Genomic DNA, 20,555 nt, shown 5'->3' with positions numbered 1-20,555 from the left:
GCGCTTGAACTGGTTGACGGACGTCCCAGCCATGCGGGCTCCATTACCCATCACACCCAACCTTTGGGCATGTGGGTCAACGACCATTTTGAGGAGGTGGTATTCCATGTGACATGTTCCCCGCATGCGCCAATCATCCTGGGGATTCCCTGGTTTGAGCTCCATGATGTGGAGCTACACTGGAAGACTCGCACTCTTTGCGTCCGCTGCCATTGCGGTTTTGGACAATACGCCTCCTGGGATGCCCTGCCAACAGAACCTAGCCCGAAGCCCTCAAAAACCCCTGAGCCTCTGATCCGTATCCATCAAGACGAGATTTCAGTCTCCCTAGCCCAGACACCCAACACACTGGACCCAGCACCCACACCGATCCACGTATCGTTTATCAGCGCCCCAGCTTTCCGTGTGGCGGCAAGGCATGACCAGGCATTCATTGCCTACGCCAATCCGACCAAGTCAGATTCCCAAGCCCTGGCGACCACTCCTCCAAAAGATCCGAAGGCCATCATTCCTGAAGAATACCAAGATTTTGCGGACGTCTTTGCCAAGAAGAACGCGGATACCCTCCCAGAGCACCGACCCTACGACTGTCCCATCGACTTAGAAGAGGGCAAACAGCCACCGTTCGGCCCGATCTATAGTCTCAGCGAGCCTGAAATGCAGGCACTCTGTGACTACCTTGAAGAGAACCTAGCTAAGGGGTTCATCAAGCACTCCAAGTCTCCCGCCGGTGCCCCAGTCCTCTTTGTCAAGAAAAAGGACGGTTCCCTCCGTCTGTGCGTCGACTATCGTGGACTCAACAATATCACCATCAAGAATCGCTATCCCTTGCCCTTGATTAACAGCATCATGGATTGTCTTCGAGGGGCACGCCGGCTCACCAAGATTGACCTCCGGGGAGCCTACAACCTTCTTCGGATCCGGCCAGGGGATGAATGGAAGACAGCGTTCCGATGTCGCTACGGCCTATTCGAGTATAATGTCATGCCGTTTGGGCTCACCAATGCCCCTGGAGTATTCCAACACCTCATGAACGACATATTCCGTGACATTCTCGACGTTTTTGTTGTGGTCTACCTTGACGACATTCTGATCTTCTCAAAAAACCCAGAAGACCACCCCAACCACGTCCGAGAGGTGCTCTCACGACTCCGCCAGCACGGGCTGTATGCGAAACCGGAAAAATGCGAATTCAACCGTGACTCTGTTGAGTTCCTGGGGTTTATCATCTCCCAGCAAGGCATTTCCATGGACCCAAAGAAGACGGCTGCCATTACCGAATGGGAACCCCCGACGAATGTCAAAGGCATCCAGCGCTTCCTGGGTTTTGCCAACTTCTACCGGCGATTCATCAAAGGGTACTCTGCGATCGTTGCACCCCTGACCACGCTCACTCACAAAGACTTGCCATTCAAATGGACCCACGCTGCACACCTAGCTTTTGAAACCCTCAAGAAAGCCTTCACCTCCGCACCTATCCTGACTCACCCCGACCCTGACAAGCCCTTCATTGTCGAATCCGATGCCTCCGACTTTGCCCTTGGCGCCGTCCTCCTTCAACCCGATGACACAGATCAACTCCACCCCGTGGCCTTTCACTCCCGCAAATTTACTCCTGAGGAAATCAACTATGAGATCTACAACAAGGAACTCCTGGCTATCCAAGACTCATTTGCTCAATGGCGACACCACCTCATTGGTGCCCGCCACAAGGTCATCGTTTACTGTGACCACAAGAACCTCCAGTACTTCATGACTACCCGTACCCTCAACCGCCGCCAATCCCGCTGGTCAATCTTCTTTGCTGATTTCGACTTTGTCATCACATACCGCCCTGGTACCCAGCAACACCAAGCTGACGCCCTCTCTCGTCGCTCTGAATACGAGCCAAGGGAGGGGGAAGAAGCATTCCGCTCCCAGGAAACCACGATCCTCACCCCTGACCATCTCCGCCTGGCCGCCACATCTGACCCCACTGGACTCCTCGCTCCTTGACCAAATCAAAGCTGCCCTGGCATCCGATGTGTTTGCGCAAACCATCCGGCGACAGCTTAGGGCCCCCATTGCCCAGCAATCTCAAGAAGACCAAGAACGGATAAAGCGATTCTCCGAGGAAAATGGGGTTCTGCTGTACGACAACCTTGTCTACGTCCCCACCAACAAGCTCCGTGCTGAGATCTGCCGGGACATGCATGACACGCGTTTGGCAGGACACTACGGCATGTCAAAGACCCTGGAGCTCATCTCACGCAACTACTGGTGGCCTAGCCAGTGGCGTTTTGTCAAGTCCTACATCAGGTCCTGCGACGTATGTGCTCAAGCCAAGACCAGCAGACACAAGCCCTACGGTCTCCTCCAACCCCTGCAGGTCCCTGACCGCCCCTGGGGGTCAATTTCCATGGACTTCATCACGGATCTACCCGCCAGTGATGGGGTTGATTCTGTGCTCGTTGTCATCTGCCGGTTCACCAAGATGGCGCACTTTGTACCGTGCAGGAAAACTGCCACCGCTGAGTCAACTGCAGATCTGATCTGGCACCATGTCATCCGGCTCCATGGACTCCCCGACGATATTGTATCTGACCGTGGCCCACAGTTCAACTCCCACTTCTGGAAACGTCTCTTCGCTCTCCTGGGAACCAAGGTCAACCTCTCATCGGCGTTCCATCCCCAGAGCGATGGACAAACCGAGCGGACCAATCAGATTCTTGAGCAATACCTTCGCTGCTTTTGCAACTATCAAGAAGATAACTGGAAGGAACTCTTGTCTTCTGCTGAGTTCTCTTACAATAACACCATCCACTCCGCCACCCAGACAACCCCCTTCTACGCCAACTATGGGTTCCATCCTCGATTCAGTCTGGCTTCCGCCACCACAACCGAATCCCTTAATCCTGCAGCCAAAGCTCGTGCCAACCATCTCAAGGAAATCCATGAACAGCTTGCCACTGAGCTCAAGGAGGCCCAAGGACGCATGAAGCGCTTTGCCGATGCTAAGAGGGCACCTGGCCCAGACATGAAACCCGGGGACAGTGTCTGGCTCTTACAGCGGAATCTCAAGACTCTCCGACCTTCCCAGAAACTTGATCACCGTAAGATTGGCCCCTTCACAATCACGGAGAAGATCAACTCGGTCACATATCGCCTCAAGCTTCCCCCATCCTACAAAATTCACAACGTCTTCCATGTCTCCCTTCTTGAACCACGTTTCACCATTCCGGAGCGAACTGAGCCAGAACCCACCCCACCAGAAGAAGTCGAAGGACAGGAGGAATGGATTGTGGAAGACATTCTTGACTCCCGTATTCGACGCACGCACCTTCAGTACCTCATCAAGTGGCAGGGTTGGCCAAGCTCGGAGAACACATGGGAGCCAGTGGAACACCTTGCCCGATGTCAAGAGCTTGTTGCCCAGTTCCACCAAAAGTACCCCGACAAACCCCGACCAAAGCCTGCCAACATCAAAACAACATCCGGACGCCGTGGCTAAAGGAGGGGGTGATGTTATGGACGACGCGTCCATACCATGCGCTTACCTCATGACAGCATCCCAACAGTCAGTCAATGTCAATTCCCTGTCAAAACCTGACATCTGCCAAACCTCGCAGCCGCACGCAGCCGCGCTACCCCACACCTGCCTACTGCCTTCATTTCTCCAGGCAGCCGCACGTAGCCACACCTCCCAACACTCGGCGCTTACAAACCCTTCTCCATACTTCCCCACGTACCCGCCCACAGCCTCAGCGTAGCCACCCCATCCCCAGTCTTCTGTTTCTATGCTTCCCCACCCTTGGCGCTTCTCTTGGCTTCCCTCTCATTCCATACCCTTCTGCTTCCCCACGCTTCCCCAGCCTTCCCAGAAAAACATAAATAGCCGCCTCCCCTGAGCTCCCCACTTCCTGATCCCCCAGCAGATCAACACCAGTTCTTCCTAGTCTTGTTCTAGTTCTTGTTTCGGTCTGAATACCATTACCTGTCAACAACCTGCACCACAAGTCGCCTCTATTTCCATCGGCTCCGCCCATTCATAACAGGCGCTGTGGGGGCAGTTTCTCAACGTGAATGTAAGTCTCTATCCCTCTGCGCTTATTTCACTCACCTCACCTCACTGAATGACGGATTGCAGGACAAGGTCTTCAAGGATCGAAAGAAGCTTGGTCTCAAATTTGATGGGTCAATCAGCACAAACGGGTATTCTGCTACCATCCACTTCAAGAAGCCAGGGCTCAAGTATGGGCATCGGGCCCGGAAGCGCAGCAAGGCCCAAATGCGGGAAGAAGTCAAGCAGCTGTATTTTGAGCACCACATCGCCGAACTACGGGAGGCTCCAAACATCGTCAGCATTGATCCGGGCAAGCGTGACCTCTTGTTCTGTCGAGACATCAAGAAGGAGCGGCCATTTAGGTACGTTTCAGTTGATTACTACTGCCCCGCTGTCCCCGCTGTCCCTCCCCGCTGTCGCCGCTGTCGCCGCTGTCCCCGCTGTCCCCGCTGTCCCCGCTGTCGCCGCTGTTGGTTACGCCATCAACTTTATGCTATCAACTTCCGCCATCGCTGATCTCAACGCTTCCTGTGCTGAGCACGACCGCCGCTTGCGGGAGGTCAACCGGCATGGGATGTGTTGTCGCCGCTGTCCCCGCTGTCGCCACTGTCCCCGCTCCGCTATCCCCGCTGTCGCCGCTGTCCCCGCTGTCCCCGCTCCGCTATCCCCGCTGTTGCCGCGGTCCCCGCTGTCGCCGCTGTCCCCGCTCCGCTGTCCCCGCTGTCGCCGCTGTCCCCACTGTCGCCGCTATCCCAATCAACGCCCTCCTCAACCCTGTCCTCGTCCCCGTCCCACCATCCCCCCCCCCCCCCCCCCTTCACCATCCCCACCATCTGTTGCCGCATTCTCACAAAACTCACAAAACACCACCCCGTACCAGATACACATCCAATCAACGGGCGGTTGAGACAAAGTCGCGGTACTTTCAAAGAGACATGAGAGAGCGTAGGATCAATGCCGGCGTCGCTGAGATGGAATCGCGTATTCCGTCGCACAAGAGCATGAACATCGAGGTGTTCTCAGCGTTCATTGTGGATCACATACATGCAGGTATGATGTATTATGCGCTGTCTTCAAATTTAGTAATACATGGGCTGACATCCATCCATATCCCAGATCCCGCCCTGGATGAGTTTTACCGGGATGAGATTCACGTCGCTTGCAGATTCAAGGCATTCTCACTGCGGCAAAAGTCTGAGAGCAAGCTCATCAAGAACATGCGACGCCTGTATGGAAAGCATTTTTCGGTCATCTTGGGTGATTGGAGCGACGCTGGAAAAACCATGCGCTTTCAGGAGTCATCAAAGACCAAAGGGTGAGTGACTAGACTATCATTGGTAGTACCTACTGTGTATTATAATATGCTAACTCATCATCATGGAAATCAGATTCCGCACACTCTTTGCAAGAAACAGCATTCCATGCTACTTGCTAGATGAGTATCGAACGTCTTCCGTGTGCCCAGACTGCCACGGGCGTGTGAAGAAAAACATCCGACGCCGGCTGTCGTCTCGGCCGTGGCAAGCTAGAAAGGGAAGAATGGAATTCGTCCACGGATTGGTGGGTTGCCCCAACCCCGAATGTATCAACCAAGACTGGACGCCATTTGAGATTCCTGGAAGAAGACAACCACTACGACTACGGATGAGAGTGCACAATCGGGACGTCCTGAGCACCAAGAATTTCCTCTCGATTGTGCGCTCGGTGGTGTTTGGCATTGATGGCCGCAGACCAGACGCATTCTCCCGTAACCGGTAGTCTAGATTTCACCCCATCCCATTTTCCGTGGTGGTTATCTGCCATCCACATCATTGTACCTCTGCCTGAGGCGTCGCCGATGATGGCAACTTGTATATATAAGTGATACATGAACAGTTTTCAGTCCGGCATGCGTGCAGCTCTCGAAGAAGCTCGGCTCTGTTCCTGAAGTCCTCATTGTCAACGTCACCGCGGCAGTCCTGGCGTACCATTCATTGTATGACAAGTGTGCTCAGCGGCGAGCGTATATATACAGTAGGTGGCCAAAAGTCCGGGTACGACGCCTCAAGACTCAAGAGGCTCCTCCTCTACTCCTTCCTCCTCATCCGATGCAACCAACAAGCCCAACTGCAAATACTGCACACGGAGGCTTGGCGAACCCGTCGCACCCGGACTTTTGGCCACCTACTGCACAATCCTTCCGACCGTCCGCCGGAAGTTACCCGCTCTGCCACGATGGGCCACGCGACCCACCGACCGCTGAACTTCACGCTGCCGCAGGAGAGGAAGGAGGAATGTGAATCGCGCTCGGAGCCTCGGCCCGCTCTCCTGCTACGTAATATAAGGTATTAAGGTTCGAGTCGTTTACGGAGGCTCTCGGAGGCTTGCAAAAAGGTACCTGAGGCCTCCCCATTTGTATATAAAGGCGACGTTTCCTCTTGCTCCTCTTCCCATCGTCTTCCCAGTACGCATTCAAATGCCATTTCGTCTTGGAAGGCATCAGCAAAGAAGAACTCCGAAACCCCAAAAACCCCCAAGAACATCCCTGCGACAATGCCATCGAAAATCTTCGCTGCAGTAGGTGTGACGCTCGCCCTGCTGCAAGCCTCCGCCGTCCTCGCCCAAACGCCCGCCACTAACACCACCGAGACGGCTCCTATCGCCAGCAACACCACTACAACCGAATACTGCCGAGCCTTCGAAGCCGCTGTCAGCAATTGCAAGCTCAGATCAACCCTGGCTGCCCGACAGGCCGCCCCAGAAGTGCCGCCACTGGCAGCACTTGCGTTGGTCCCGTTGATGCCCCGTTCGCCGCGACAATGTGCAAAGCCTGCGCCGCTACCGCGATCCCCATCCCCTTCGTATCACCCACCACGGGACAGCAGGTGATTCCGCCGGTATACAATTTCCACCCCTTCCGTAGGCGCCATCGCGGGCGGGCTAGAGCCCTCTTTGGGGCACAGTGCTTGAACGGGTGTACCGCGTTGAACACTACTAACACCGGCACCTTCACTGCGTACGACTCTTACACCGCTGTCTGTGTGTGCGGCGATGGGCAGGTGCCGACCCTGTCGCTGCCTCTCTACGCCTGGACGACAAGACTTCGGAACGAGACCATCACGTCTGGTGTAGTTGTCACAAGGCCGAAACGGCCGCCAGGAAGGCCGACAGTGCCGGTCGTACAAACCACTCAGCCCGGTGCTGGATCCGCCGTTGTCCCGGCTCAGCCTGCCGGCCCTGCCCCCGCGGCCGCAGTCCAACCAAGCGCGGGCGCAAGCGGCAACAGGGCAGCGCAGGGCGTGCTCGCGGCAGCTGCGGCCGCCGGCCTGAGCATCTTTTTCCCTGTAGTCTAGACGTCGGGGTCGTATTGGTCTTAGACTGTTCTGAAATCAAATCTCAAATATCATTGCTACATAGAGGCACATCCCACCTTAGATTTTCCTCATCCTACATTCTCTCGAGGTACCTGGTGCACCTCCCTCTTACTGTACTAGACAATAAAATGCTTGGGCAACTTCACGCCAGACTTGATCAAATAATTTCGCTGACCATCGCCGTCTTTGCTTTATCTGCGGTGCTTCGTGGAAACGCAAACGGGCCTGGTCAATAAAGTAAGCCTGATACGATATGCGCCATGAAGTCCCTGCGGAAACAACTTCGCCGGTGGCTTGTACGTTTCCGGAGATTGATGAAGGAGAATTAGCGCAAGGACGGGGCATATGCTGTAGGTCCAAGAGCTTTTATCTGCATCGGTATCCCCACGGCCTCGATGTGTAAAGGGCGGGAATATGTGGTAAATTGAAAGATGGTATTGCTGTATCTAGATACGATCAACGTTCTAGGTTAAGTACACTACGGGTATGAACAGTGAAGTACACCGGGCTTGGGTATCTAGCAGAGTGTAAAACGTTTTATTACGTTCAATGGGTCGCTGTCCAAACACCAGTAATCCGCCGGGCAATTACTGCACTTCAGCGAATGGCAACTTGAATGATCCTAGGCGAGTCGATGCACGCGACGAGCATATAACTGGAAGGTCCGATCCCGAACCCTCCAACGTCAGGGACGCAGGGTGAGCACTGTCCGGTGGCGGTGCTGTAAATGTCCAAAGACGGCGAAGAATCATTGTGCCGCTTGCTATAAACCAGTTGCTCATCTTCGGACTACAAATCTCTCTGACCAGCAGAAGTCACCGACCGGCCTGCCTGGGAACATGTACCAGTTTGATGACCTCACAACAGGCGAGTGAGCCTTTGCAGTAAATCAGTCAACGGCGTAAACTGGGGAGTCGCCGTTGCGCGTGATTGACGGCTATTAACTGCTATGTGGGAGCACACGTATGCATCCATGGCAATCGGTCACATCCGGTGGGCTGTGCTTTGAAGCCCTTTTCAGGGCATCGATTCTTCTGCTAGCGCAAGGAGAGGTCTTTCGGCACATAAAGCTCGTACAGGCATGCGAAAACCAGTTAGGCGCATATGGGTTAACTAACCCACTCGGGCCTTCTCTCTCTCTTTTTGATGCTATTGTACAAACTACCCGCCAACGTTCACCAGGACCAGACCACCATGTTTTCCTTTCATATGTAGTCCTCGATCCGTCTCTTTCCCGGACAATCCTCAAGGCCCGCAACCAAATCATTTGCGCCGTCATGCGGCGGGGCGTGATCGTGAGTCGCGGTGAACTTGGTCTTCGTGGTTAAGCTGGCGTTCATGCGGATTCCAGCAGCGCTAATTAGGAAAAAGAGCTAGGGATTAGATACGCCGCCGTAAGAATAGAACCGCTGAAATGAGCGATCAACACTCACAATGCCTGAACCATGACTTGGAACGTGTTTTCCAATGATCCTATCTCGCGCACGAAACTACGGGCCTCCAGCGACCTATTTTCCAGGCTGCTGAATCTCATCTGTGTCACCTCTTCCATGCGATAGCCAAGTCTGCGCAGCGGGATGGTAAATGCGAACGACAGGATGAGGATGAATATCAGCCCGACAGAAGTGAGGACGGCGATGACGATGATGCTCAGGCGGATGGACGAGTCGATGCCGTGGAAGAAGTCGCTTCGAGGGAAGGCGACCACGACTTGCCAGAGAGTGCCCGCGTCGTCCGGACGGAGCTCCTGCGTCGCGAGATACCACGTCGTGCCGTTGAGTTTGGCTTGGTATTTATTTCGACCTGTCAGAGTCAGGGCGGGGTTCTGTGCTGCGAGGAAGTTGCCAATTTGGGATATGCGTGGGTCCGGCGAGCTTTGTACGATGACTGAGTGGCGTGGTGTAAACTGAACGGATAAGTTTGGTTGCATGCACCGCACCGCCCATGAAGCATGCAGAAGCCAACTCACATCTTTCGAACACTCTGGAAGGCGGTCGAAGGATGGTTCTAAAGGCGGAGTCTTTGACGGACGACGCAATCAGGGGACCAGGCTTCAAGGGTGGCACTGTTTCGGCCGCCGGCGTGGTATCAAACACAAATATGAGACCATTGTCAGACGGCACGGAAGCTTCCAGGAGCGGGTTGAGGGAATCAGCAATGGATCCGCCCGCCTCACACATGTGCGAAGGGATAGACGCCTGACTCCCGTTGAAGGCATACAAGTTCGTCATGACAGTCCTGTAAACCCAACCATTATCAGACATCTCTCTCAAATTTGCTTGCATCTTCGCGCCACTAACCCATAGAGAGTATTGCTCAAGCCGTTCACCGTCCACTTCCTTGCGCCCTCTCTCGATGCAGCTTGCATGTACTGATACCCCGGATCGGCAGAATAGTTATATGGCAACCCCGGAGGATACGCCCAGAGCTGCGGAAAGGCGGGATCGGGCGATTGGAAGTAGTATTGAAACTTTGCGTTTATGACCGAGCTGTTCTGCAATGCGGCCTGGAGCGTCGGCGAGAATAGTGTGGCTTTTGCGTCCAGGTTATGCATGTAGTACACTTGGTTGCCAGGCGCGACCTCACCGGGGAAGCGGGAAGATGTGACTGCGGGAGTTCGACTGTCCATGAAGTCGTAAGTGAAGAATCTTCGGCTGTAGTAATCGGCTGGTATGGTGGGATAAGTGGTGCCGATGCTCGCGGGAGTGATGGGGAACTCCCATTTGTCCATGGCCACTTGCACAACGAAAGGCGGAGTCGGTCCTGAAGTTATTGTGGAGAAGCCAATCATTCGTATATATTTTTTGGTTGAGACGGAACTCGAAACGAAAACACTCACCTCCGTTTCCAAAGCACGCAATGCTGTCAAGAATCGGGTTAGTTTCGGATCAGCAGATATCAATGAACGTCGTGCGATTCACTCACGTTGCGATGTTGGCATGATCTACCAAAGTATTCGCAAGCTCTGTCCATCGCGAAGAGTACGCTCAGCGTCCGCAACGAGCTCAGAAGGAAGCGGACAGTCTAGCTTACCGCGGGGCCAGTCTTGTTTAAGGGTCACTTGTTCCTCCAAGCTGGCGCCTGCCAAAGCATTCAAAATCACCGCCGTGGTGCTTGGCCGTTTTCCAAAGTTATGAGCTACGATGTAGCTGGTATTTAACGTGGCAGAGATTTCGTTTAATGACTTGGAAATCGTCAACTGTTCCCGGGAATATGTGAGAATCCTCATTGATACCAAATCTGTGTGCGTCAAGGCCTTACATCTAAAATGACATCTGCATTCTGAGATGAGGGTGGCGAAACGGTCAGAACATTTCCGAGTCTGGAAAGCGGTTGTTCGACTAACCCTCACCTGTTCAACCGTACTATACGCGTTCGTCACGAAAAGCGTGCTGCTAGGCACAATAATGACAGCCAAAATTGCGAGCTGACCCACGATAAGAATGCACCACAGCGGGGCATTCGTATGGCTTTTCGTGGAGCCACCGCCTAGGTGCGCGGCGAGTGCTGCAGGATTGAAATCGGATCCGGTTGCTGGACCCGTCTCGGTTTCCATCATCAAAGGCTCGGACGTCATGTGGGCGGTCGTTGGTTCAGCGTCGGTGCCTGTGTTTCCGCTTTCCAGTACTATCAACGTCGTGATTGCTCAAAGCAGACGGATTCCGAGCGACAATATTGGGCCGTCGACGAGGAGAGCTCTAAAGCAAGAAAGAGCGCCAGCGTAGAGGACCACATCGCTGCCAATGAGAATTGACATGTCCTCCCGTTTCCCGTTGCCCATTCTGATCAAGTAAATATAAACTCGTGAGTTTTTTACCGTTAGAGTTACTGGCTTGACAAGGCTCGTCCAGACAAGGGTCCCATTTACAGCTGTCATTGATGCTCCTTCTAGCCGATACTGGGATTGTACGATGGCCATTCTGGGGGTGGGCTTGCTTTGTTAGGAGGAGCAAGGGGATACCGTCGTTGGTTCAGCGTCGGTGCTTGTGTTTCCGCTTTCCAGTTCTATCAACGTCTTCATTGCTCAAAGCAGACCGATTCCGGGCGATAGTACCTTAGAGTTACTGGCATGACAAGGGTCGTCCAGACAAGGCCCATTTACAGCTGTCATTGATGCTCCTTCTACCCGGAAATGATTGGATCATCCCCGAACTTCCACTTATCACTTAAGGCATACATATGATCAGATGCTAGATCTTGAAATCATGTTGCTCATGCTTCTGCATAATCTGAATAAATACGAAGCATAAATGAGATTAATCCATTGTGAAAGTCAATTCCTCTCGAAAACGGATTCTCGGCGTGCTCTAGCAGAATATAATACATGTTACAGTATGTTTTCGCGTCGATCTCAACCTCGGAGGCAACTCCGACGCGCTTTGACAGCTACTTATCCTGACAGCAGAGCCAATTACAGTACAACCACAGCCGTAGACGGTGGTTACGGAAACTGGGTATACAGATGTGACTTCCATTCTGGGCGGTTGCTTTCTACTACCTAGGGTCTGCGCTCATTACAGGCCCACCACAAACCGCATCGTTGGTGTATGCCTGCCAACAGTTCGTCAAGAGGAACTGCGTTTAGCGTTCGTCAATTGAACACGAACGAGTTTCCTCGTGGTGCGAAGCGTACATATAGTTCGCTTGAACAGCAAAGCAACAAAGGCAAAGGGTTTTTTTCTCCTCAACGCTAGATGAGCGAAGAAAGGTCTAGTCTCCAAAAGAAGGTAACATATCCCTATCAATCTGATAAATCACTCGTCTACCATCTGGCTTCTGTTCTCCTCCCTCTGCGGAATCGGACAGCTTTTCTTCGCCTTCGCATTGCTCTTTCCAAATAATCTTCTCCTCATCTTCTTTCTCTCCTCCTCTTCCAGCCCCTCGTTCAGCAGCCTCCAAGCCATTCGATACAAATCAGTGAACTCCTCGTCCGTCGTCGCCTCCTCACCCTTATCGAAGTACGTGGGAGCCCGCTTATTTTGCCAACAATTCAGAGTTTTCCGTTGTTCCTTCGTGTGGGGAAATCTCTGCTCGTACCCCGCGCTTACAATACTTCTTGTCTTTTATATTGATATAAAACGTTGGTTGGTTGGTTGGTTGGTTGGAACGTTGAAGGGTGGGAGGCTACAAAGAAAACAGCTCCCTACATCTCCTCCTCAACTTGTTCATCCTCAGCAGACGACGCCGGAAGATGTAGCAGTTGATATAGAAGCTTGAAAGTCGCTTTTCGTGCCGCGGTTGGGTTTTTTCGGCCCAGGGCGAATATGGAAGGCAGTGTTGACCTAGGCCCCACAGATCGACGAAACTATGGCCACTCAGAAGAAGGTCTCCCGAATCCGTCCCTAGTAACTCGAGGGTCTCGCCTAAGACCTCTATGTCTCAAGGTTGGCCGGCAACGCGCAATAGCTGTACACATTCTCGAGCACATCAAAAAGTGGGATCGCCTTGTGAATCAGGGGCATCTCTAGTGGAACCTGGCTTTCAGAGCTGGGGAACGATTATAGGAAATGCCCTCGGATTGTAGGAATTGCCCGGCTACACAGTAGTCAAGTAGGCAGATTAAGATGATAGGTCAGACCGGTGAAAATTCTGAATGGGGCGTGCAGAAAAGCGCACATCTGACAATGCCCGCAAGTTCATCCGGTTTTGATGGGAGACCGGCGCGTTTGCTGTCGGACGGTAATTTTGGGAACAAAGTCTTTGATTTCCTTGGATGTGATGTTAAGCAGCCGATAAAGACCTCTCTGCGCTCTCTCCGAAAGGGGTATCAGAGGATACATGATATATCTCGTCTGTCGTAACTGGTTCTGAGAGGCGGTCTGTCCTCCTGGGGGGAATGGCCAAGATGTCGCATTCCGAGCATTCCCCAGATGTTCATGCGTCTTTCCCCAGTTCCCAGCGTCTTTCCGCTTCCTCTGTTCCTCCCTTCTTTTCGACCCGTGGAACAGGCACATACGGAGAAACCGATATACGCAGCGAAGATGCCCTCAAACAGGCGAAACTCGAAAAGGAGCTACAGCAACACTTCCGCGCTGCCAGTCCACATAATTCTGGACTTGGTCTTGGAGGCCCGCGTGCTCGATTGGCGCTCGGTTTGGAGGTGTGCGTTCCGCTGTAGCAAGGCGCAATTGTGGGGATTCCTCCATGCTTACCATTGTCTCAATTATATTCAGGCTGCGACCTATCTCTCGCTCGGTCAAAGCTGTATGCGACCGTCTTTTCCCATACGCCTTGGTCGACACCCACCTCAGCCGGACGCTTCCTTACGCATATGAAGATCGCAGCCAACTCGATAGGACTGCGCCTCCTCTGTTCCTTGTGGAAACCGACTTCCATAACGTCGCATGCTTCTTTGCTCCTGTAGCATTCGACCCGCCAACAGATATGATCACCTTCACGCCAATCACAGTCATCTTGGGTGAAAAAACGATAACGGGACTCGCATGCGACCGAGAGGAGGTGGATGTGTTGATAGAGGATGGCGGACCCCAAGCCGTGGACTTTGTGGGGTGGAAGGCTTTTGGCGGGAGGTCAGGGACGAATGCAAGCGGGAGGCCTACGAGGGGGAAACGGTTTGATTCCTCGCTGAGCGGGTTCTCGACGGCTATCCAGAAGCATCAGAATGACCGAAAGCAGAAAGATTCGGCTGACGCTGCGCATGCCATTATCGGCTACAAGGAATTGGTACGCCTCCATTCTGTTGCAGAAACTTTTCGCCTTTGTCCTTTTGGGAGTCTTCAGTGCTTCTATTGTTTAGCTGATGCTGACGATCACCTTACCCTATGATGAACCAATGTACATGCAGGCTTTCGAATGCACGATCCTCGACTTTGATGATCCAAACGCAGCGTTCCGTATGCGAGCTTTAAGCTACAAGATTGACAGAATCCACGTCACTCTTTCCTGGCTGCTTACCGGCATCAATCCGCTGTACGGCGCCCTTCTTCACCACCAACTTAGGTTTCAAACCCGTCCTTTCGAAAACCTCAAAAGCATGATGGAGTTCTTGAAACCGCACATGATGTACCGTTTCTTGATAACCGGAAGCAACCCGTGGGATCCCGAGCCGCAAGCGAAGGGAACGAAGCGGAAGAGGAACGCGAAGGATGGGAAAGCCTTTACTGCTAGCGGTGCTGGGAAAAGCTCGTCGACGGCGAAAACCCAAAAGCCTCCTCCGCAGCCGCCACCTTCTTCGAAACGAGCGCCGCGGTCAGCCAAGAAGGTTACGCGCTGACGTCTTCCACGACCGCTGCAGTACTGTTTTGGAACGAAGTTCGGTCCCGGCGACATCATCAAAAATGAGTGACACCCTTTTCCCCGTCATCATTCGCATTCATATGGAGGCCCTAATAGTGTGTACCCTGCTGAACTGGGGCATTTACAAAAAACAATGCCAGGTTTCGCCGGGATGGAATGACCGGAGGTGTGGTTGCCGTTTTACACTCCGATGCATTCCATAGCAGACGTACCACAGAGGTTGGGAGGTCCCAGCTCATAGTTCTCTCACCCGATGTCGCCGGCGACCATCTATGAAATCCTATTGTTTTTGGCGAGTCCCTCTTCAAAAGTGATACACAGAACCCGTTGTAGCTGCCGAAGGCATGTGAGATCGTAACTGCAGGAGTGCGAGACCGAAAAGCTGCTTTAACTCATACAAACGCCCATCACCGCAACCATTGTACCGGCTCGTCCATAGTCGGATTGTCTTGTACCGCGAATTCAGAACTCAAACACATGTATTACACGAGCGGTCGATGATCACACCAGGCACAGCATCTCTTATACAAATTTCAATAGTTCTAGAAGTTGGTATATTACAAGATCCAAAAAAGGTTCGTGGAGTCCATAGTTCATCTAATACTATCTACCTCATCACGTCTTGGTCGTCATTAACCCCGCGTCCATCGCCTTGCTCATACTCTTGAAATTCCGCTGCAAATTGGCCCTCACACCGCCCTCCGCATACGCCTTCTGCGCCGTCCGCGCGCTCTCCCTCGTCGCAACCTCCATATCTCTCGCAATCTGAACCAACGCAGACGCTGGCAAGTGCGCCATGGAGATCAGCTCGGCTTGTCGGGTGTGTTGTAGGAGCGTGCGTTGCGTGGATGTGGGGAGAGTGGTGAGGGTTTGGGCGAGAGCCGCTGGGATGTGACGGTGGGTGTTGGTGGTGGGGAGGTGGGTGGTTGTTGAGACGGCGTGTGTGGATTTGGATTTGGGGGGTGCGCCGCCGAAGACAAAACGATTTTCTGAGGAGGTGGGGGCGGATGTCGAGGTGTCGTTGTTGGGTGATGGTGCGGAAGCTTGCTCCGATGCTGCCTCTGATGGCGATGCGTACACAACCTCGTCTTCTTCCCGCTGCGCTGCCTCAGCCTCCACCGCTTCACTATTCACCTTCGGGCCTTTTTTCCCAGCCCTCTTGGCCACGGCCCGCTTCCTATTCGCAATGATCCTCTTCATCCCCTTCCCAAAACTTGCTGGAGCGCCTTTCCTGGAGCCCCCAGCTCCATCGCTTGCCATCTCCGAATGCTCGGGAGACTTCACGTGGACGCTGAACTCGCGCTCAGTCCGGAAATCCAGTCCGCAGACGTAGCAGATGTGCGCTTCGCCGTCCGAATCGGATGTATCGGAGACGTGTCGGGGAGGCATTTCGGCTGTGGATGTGGGTATCGGTTTTGTCTCGGCAGCAGTCGCTTCTGGAATGGTACTATGTGTTGCCATTTTCGGATTGCGTCGATTTGAGTTCATATCCACTATGTTCAGATCTCTCGTGGCTTGTCTTAGCTGTGTGGGTTGCAGGTGGAATATCCAGTGGGGATATGTTTCTGTGAGACGGAAGAGGGGCAGTTAGGAGGTATCGCTGCTCTTTTATATAGCGCCGAAATCACCGCTTTTCCCCGGACCCCGAGTCCTGCATGAGTTCAAAGGTGGGTGGGTGGACGGGCTGATGTGCGGCAGTTGCATGTTCACGGCGGGAGTTGTGGCTGATAGGAAGGTGGACAAGTAAGCACCTTCCGATATCGACAGCGCGTTACCGCCCTGTCATTACTGTCCCTCGCCTTCGAGAATCAATCATTCTCCGGATCCAGCTTCTGCAATGGACCCGATCCTCCTGCCAACGGCATCCACCTGCAGGAGATGACGCTTGGTTAACCTCGTTCTCGGACCGTGGGCCTGGGTTTAGCACAAACTTAAGCTTTTTACACTCTAGCGACAGCGGCTAGGATCCTCAAGTAATGACGCAGCATCGTGCCAAGCCTCACTTCTATTTCCGATAACGACGATGACAGCATGGCTGATTAGAAAATACCAGTTTAGCGCCCCGCTCGTACATTGTGCTCCCGTACCCGATTCTCATGTCCGTAATTCATTTCATTTTCCTGCCAGAGTCTGGACCCCCAAAGGTTCCAGCTGATATGTCCCGCATACCGGCTCAATCAATCCCCACATTGGAAATCCTGTCACACTTTCCGCAGTCGTAAGTTTGGTGCCACAATGCAAGTAGCTGACATTCGCCAATCAATTCGGTGAATCAGGAGGGCCATCAAAGAGTTGGATGGCATTGCCGGGATTCGAATATAAACACCCCGCCCATCCTGCCCGATCCTCCGCTCTCCGTAAATACCAACCCTCTGTCTTCGGAGCTTCGTCACGCCGGAACTCTTGAGGCGGGAATAATCTGGACCTCAAGGGACTTACAACCTGCTTTCACACTCCCAAATTCGTTGCGTTTTCTTGGAGAGTATATCGACACTACAATCCCCCCAGGCGCCTCGCTACCGGACTGTAGTACAGATCTCTCCTTCCGTGACTCGTGGTTTTTCTGGCTATCGCAGGAAGAAGCGATTTGGCGACGCGAAGAGCAAAGCTATTCTTGATCACGCCCCGCCTTTTTGTTCGAGGAAGGTTCCTCCGATGGGCACGTACGGCGTCTCGTCCGCTCTCGAGGATGCGGCGGAGACATGTACCTTGAACGAGACCTACACCGAGGGCGAAGCCGAACCACTCCCTCGCGACGCTAACGCGGAGTCCGAGGACATAGTGACCGGACCCGCACCTCAAGTCAGCATATCAGGCGACGACGCAGACCAAGACGCCTCCAGCTCCCCACCGGGCAGCCCACAAACCCTCCTCAACACCAAAATGAACAGTATGTTCATTTCCTTCCACCCCGATAACCACACCGACACATTCGCTTCCACATCAACAGACGCTCCCGCCGTAGTCGACCCAATTATAGCCTCCATGCTCTCGTCCCGTCTCCCGCAGGACGACGTAGCAGCCTCCGACGAGGAGGAACGGCTGAATCGCATGCATATCATGCTCAGATGGTCGAAGCAGTATAAGAGGAAGCAGGTGGAGGCTGCGAACACGCGCGCGGGCGGCGGGGGGATCTTGGACCTGGGGGAGTTGGATTTGCTGGGGAGTTCCGCGGAGCACGGTGGACATGATGAAACCGGCGGGACGTTACCCATCCCCGACCCACCCGATGCGTTCGACCCACTATCCACATCCCGACCACCGCTCCCACCCAAACTCCCCTTCCCCCTCGCCCGCCACATCCGCTCCCGCACGCCCTCCACCTCCTCCCTCCTCTCCTCCGCCTCCTCAAACACGTCCAGCCCACACCTCCCGCGGCACCCGAACCACCGGCACCTCCAACACCGCGCGATTTTGAAGAAATCGCAGTTTGGCTACGGAAACACGGGGAGCAGTAAAGGCAGCCGCGTATCGTTCGATGAGCTACCGGTTGTGATTGATTTACGAGACGGGGATTTTGACAAATTGGAGCGGACGTCGGAACATGCGCCGAGTTTTACGCTGGATTTTGGGTCGGTTGCTGAACCTGAGGTGATCGAGGAGGATGAGGGGGATGATGTGGTCCTCGCGCTTGCGGAGCCGGAGGCCAGATTGTCCGTTGTACCGGATGGGGAAAGGACCATCGAGACGGAGGAAGTGCATCCGGTGGTGTCATCAATAGCAGACATCGCCAAACGAGACGAAGCGACGGACGAATCGCAGCAGCCGCTGGAAAAGCAGACCGTGGCCAAACACGCGCTCAAGAAGCCGCGGCGAACATCACGACTGGGCGGGATCGGGATGGTGGTCGCCAAGATGTTCAAGGGCGGGCGTGTGAGTGTGAGCGGCGCGGCAGCGGAATAGATCAGGACCCTCTAGAACCGTTCAACTTTGTCATCAAGGTGGAGGTTCTCAATTCACTCCAACTTGTACGCACTGTACATAGCCACTGTTGCGCACATCGTGATATCGTAGTATCGCTTTCCCTTTGTAGATAGAGTAGGTTCTCTCATTTGCAGAAGAGCGTATATACAGAAAAGCTCGAACAAGCAATGACACTATACAAAAGGGACCGATGCGTAGTACAGAGTCGCACATTTGAGCAGGTCCACTTTCACTCTCCAATTCCGGCACCTTCCGTCCCTGACTGCTACGACGGAACCCAATAAGCCGTAAGCATTCCTGCACCTACGCCGCATACCTCTAGCTGGCGACCCGCATGATTGTTCAGCACCTAAATCGAACTCGTTTCCGCCCAGTGTAACCCAGTCAATGCCCAATGCGAGGACTGTCGTGTAGTTTAGTGCAGCGTGGTGTTGGCGCGAGGCGCCGCCTATTGTCGTCCACCGTTGACATCCCCATCAATCGAAATCAATGTCACCCATTTCCTCGCGATTAGCACGCTCTTCCAATTCATTCGTCTTATCGAGCTTGACAAATTCAACTCGGTCGAACTTCCCCGTGCTTTCTATGATTCCTTTCATCTTCATGAATTCTGGGGACGTGAGCTGATTTTTGAGGCAGATAATCTCGAGTCTGCCGCCTCCATTGTACTTTTCAAGAGCTTCGAGCAGGAACGGCTCCCTACGGTCCTCTTCCTGTCTTCTGATCACAGAATCTTGCCAGAAGTACCGAAGAAGCCGGTTGGCGTCTCGCCGAGTCCATGGCGGAAAGTATGGCGGCCAGTCAGAGGCCAGCATTTGCAGACGTTGAATGCTAGATGGAAGCGTCCATGGCGTTTCTGCATTATCCTGCCAGTCCCCAAATACGACAACCTCGCGAAGTAGCGGGCACACGTCATCCTTGATCCTGGCAAACACGGGCAATGCGTTCGAATACATCGTCAGCAATCGTTCCAACCTGGGCATTGGCGGGAGCGTCGGGAAGTTGAACTCTCCAACCTCCGGCCATTGAGTACTGATAATCTCAAGGTCGCGAATGTCACCGCTCACTAGGAACATCATATCCAGAGCCAGACTGATCAAATACGGGTTTCCATTTGTGTCGCCGAGTTTCAGCTGTAGGAGACCAGTTCTGGCGTCCCAATAGATACGAAACCGCTGTTCGTGAGTTTCTCTTTCGTCTTCCTGTATATCTTCGTCTTCCGGCACATCAAGCTTCTTATTCTCAAGCTTAAGCTTTACGAACTCCAGTTGAGGTCCGCACATTCGAAGCACGGCGGTTGCCAATGCCGTATCAGAATAACCCCAGAGGACAGGGCCCTCCTCAGGGCCTGGGAGAGTTTCGAGGACCAAACTGACGATCCAATTGCGGCGTTCCGGAAACTGGGTCAACGTGGTGAAGAGCCCAAGAAAGCGCGCCGGATTTTTCAGTAAGATATCTTGATATAACGGTCGCAATAGTATCCCATGCCATTCTCTGCAAACTTCGACCATACGCTTTGCTGTACTGTGGTCAACCTCGTCGAATATGAAGAGGATAATCTCCGGAGGGAGTGTGAACTGAGCCATGTTGTTACTGTCCGTTCCGCGGCGGTTCGGTCAGAGCGTTTGCGTTCACTTTCGAGCAGAACCAAGAGTGTGCGCAGTGATCGAATGTCGGAACCGGGCAGTGACTACGCCATGGAAGAAACATCGTTAGCGAAACGACGGCAAAGTGTGGTTTCGCTCAACCACGCTCATGAAAACAGGACCCAGAAACGTACGAGAACAAAAAGGCTGACGTTCGCAAATAGAAGCGGGAGTCGGAGTGCGACAGCAACCCCGAGAAGACTACAGGCTGTGCGCTGTGTAAACAACGATGGCTTGCAAACTAAACTGTTATAAGCATGCGCAGCAGCGAGAGATGATGGCCAAAGGTCGCAGGCGGTGAATGTTAGCTTCTCACTGCCAAAGAAGACGTGC

General features: G+C 53.5%; 7 protein-coding genes across 7 annotated transcripts; 4 read left to right on the top strand and 3 right to left on the bottom strand.

Annotated features, from left to right (window-relative positions):
- Positions 1 to 4,159: 4,159 nt before the first annotated feature.
- Positions 4,160 to 5,800, top strand: EV422DRAFT_495467 (uncharacterized protein; the record flags this gene model as incomplete). The annotated part of the gene is made up of 3 exons (XM_053067817.1): positions 4,160 to 4,404; positions 4,923 to 5,357; positions 5,431 to 5,800. Coding segments are annotated over 3 exons (1,050 nt in total), but the record flags the coding sequence as incomplete, so codon positions are not given.
- A 774-nt stretch (positions 5,801 to 6,574) lies between these two features.
- On the top strand, positions 6,575 to 7,374 carry EV422DRAFT_505878 (uncharacterized protein; the record flags this gene model as incomplete). The annotated part of the gene is made up of 2 exons (XM_053068519.1): positions 6,575 to 6,906; positions 6,945 to 7,374. 2 exons carry the CDS (start codon positions 6,575 to 6,577, stop codon positions 7,372 to 7,374), a joined length of 762 nt encoding a protein of 253 aa, XP_052926272.1.
- Positions 7,375 to 8,994: 1,620 nt separating this feature from the next.
- On the bottom strand, positions 8,995 to 11,063 carry EV422DRAFT_431520 (uncharacterized protein). Its single transcript, XM_053067175.1, has 7 exons — positions 10,748 to 11,063; positions 10,657 to 10,677; positions 10,429 to 10,594; positions 10,321 to 10,360; positions 10,235 to 10,257; positions 9,696 to 10,158; positions 8,995 to 9,633 (listed from the first exon to the last, which is right to left on the bottom strand). The coding sequence occupies exons 1-7, from the start codon at positions 10,970 to 10,972 to the stop codon at positions 9,189 to 9,191; spliced, it is 1,383 nt and encodes a 460-aa protein (XP_052926271.1). The 5' UTR covers positions 10,973 to 11,063; the 3' UTR covers positions 8,995 to 9,188.
- A 2,177-nt stretch (positions 11,064 to 13,240) lies between these two features.
- EV422DRAFT_615182 (uncharacterized protein) lies at positions 13,241 to 14,977 on the top strand (the record flags this gene model as incomplete). The annotated part of the gene is made up of 3 exons (XM_053073944.1): positions 13,241 to 13,497; positions 13,569 to 14,079; positions 14,153 to 14,977. 3 exons carry the CDS (start codon positions 13,241 to 13,243, stop codon positions 14,627 to 14,629), a joined length of 1,245 nt encoding a protein of 414 aa, XP_052926270.1. The 3' UTR covers positions 14,630 to 14,977.
- Positions 14,978 to 15,267: 290 nt separating this feature from the next.
- Positions 15,268 to 16,113, bottom strand: EV422DRAFT_566860 (uncharacterized protein; the record flags this gene model as incomplete). The annotated part of the gene is made up of 1 exon (XM_053072482.1): positions 15,268 to 16,113. One exon carries the CDS (start codon positions 16,111 to 16,113, stop codon positions 15,268 to 15,270), a length of 846 nt encoding a protein of 281 aa, XP_052926269.1.
- Positions 16,114 to 16,808: 695 nt separating this feature from the next.
- Positions 16,809 to 18,555, top strand: EV422DRAFT_619530 (uncharacterized protein; the record flags this gene model as incomplete). The annotated part of the gene is made up of 2 exons (XM_053074069.1): positions 16,809 to 16,870; positions 17,229 to 18,555. The coding sequence occupies 2 exons, from the start codon at positions 16,809 to 16,811 to the stop codon at positions 18,553 to 18,555; spliced, it is 1,389 nt and encodes a 462-aa protein (XP_052926268.1).
- Positions 18,556 to 18,920: 365 nt separating this feature from the next.
- EV422DRAFT_431253 (uncharacterized protein) lies at positions 18,921 to 20,541 on the bottom strand. The gene is made up of 2 exons (XM_053067174.1): positions 20,357 to 20,541; positions 18,921 to 20,266 (listed from the first exon to the last, which is right to left on the bottom strand). The coding sequence occupies exon 2, from the start codon at positions 20,160 to 20,162 to the stop codon at positions 19,053 to 19,055; it is 1,110 nt and encodes a 369-aa protein (XP_052926267.1). The 5' UTR covers positions 20,163 to 20,266; positions 20,357 to 20,541; the 3' UTR covers positions 18,921 to 19,052.
- Positions 20,542 to 20,555: the final 14 nt, after the last annotated feature.

The sequence above is a fragment of the Fimicolochytrium jonesii genome (genome assembly GCF_025526975.1).
Source record: "Fimicolochytrium jonesii strain JEL569 chromosome Unknown EV422scaffold_9, whole genome shotgun sequence".
In the NCBI taxonomy this organism is placed as follows: Eukaryota; Fungi; Chytridiomycota; class Chytridiomycetes; order Spizellomycetales; family Powellomycetaceae; genus Fimicolochytrium; species Fimicolochytrium jonesii.
This window is presented reverse-complemented; position numbering and strand designations above follow the sequence as displayed.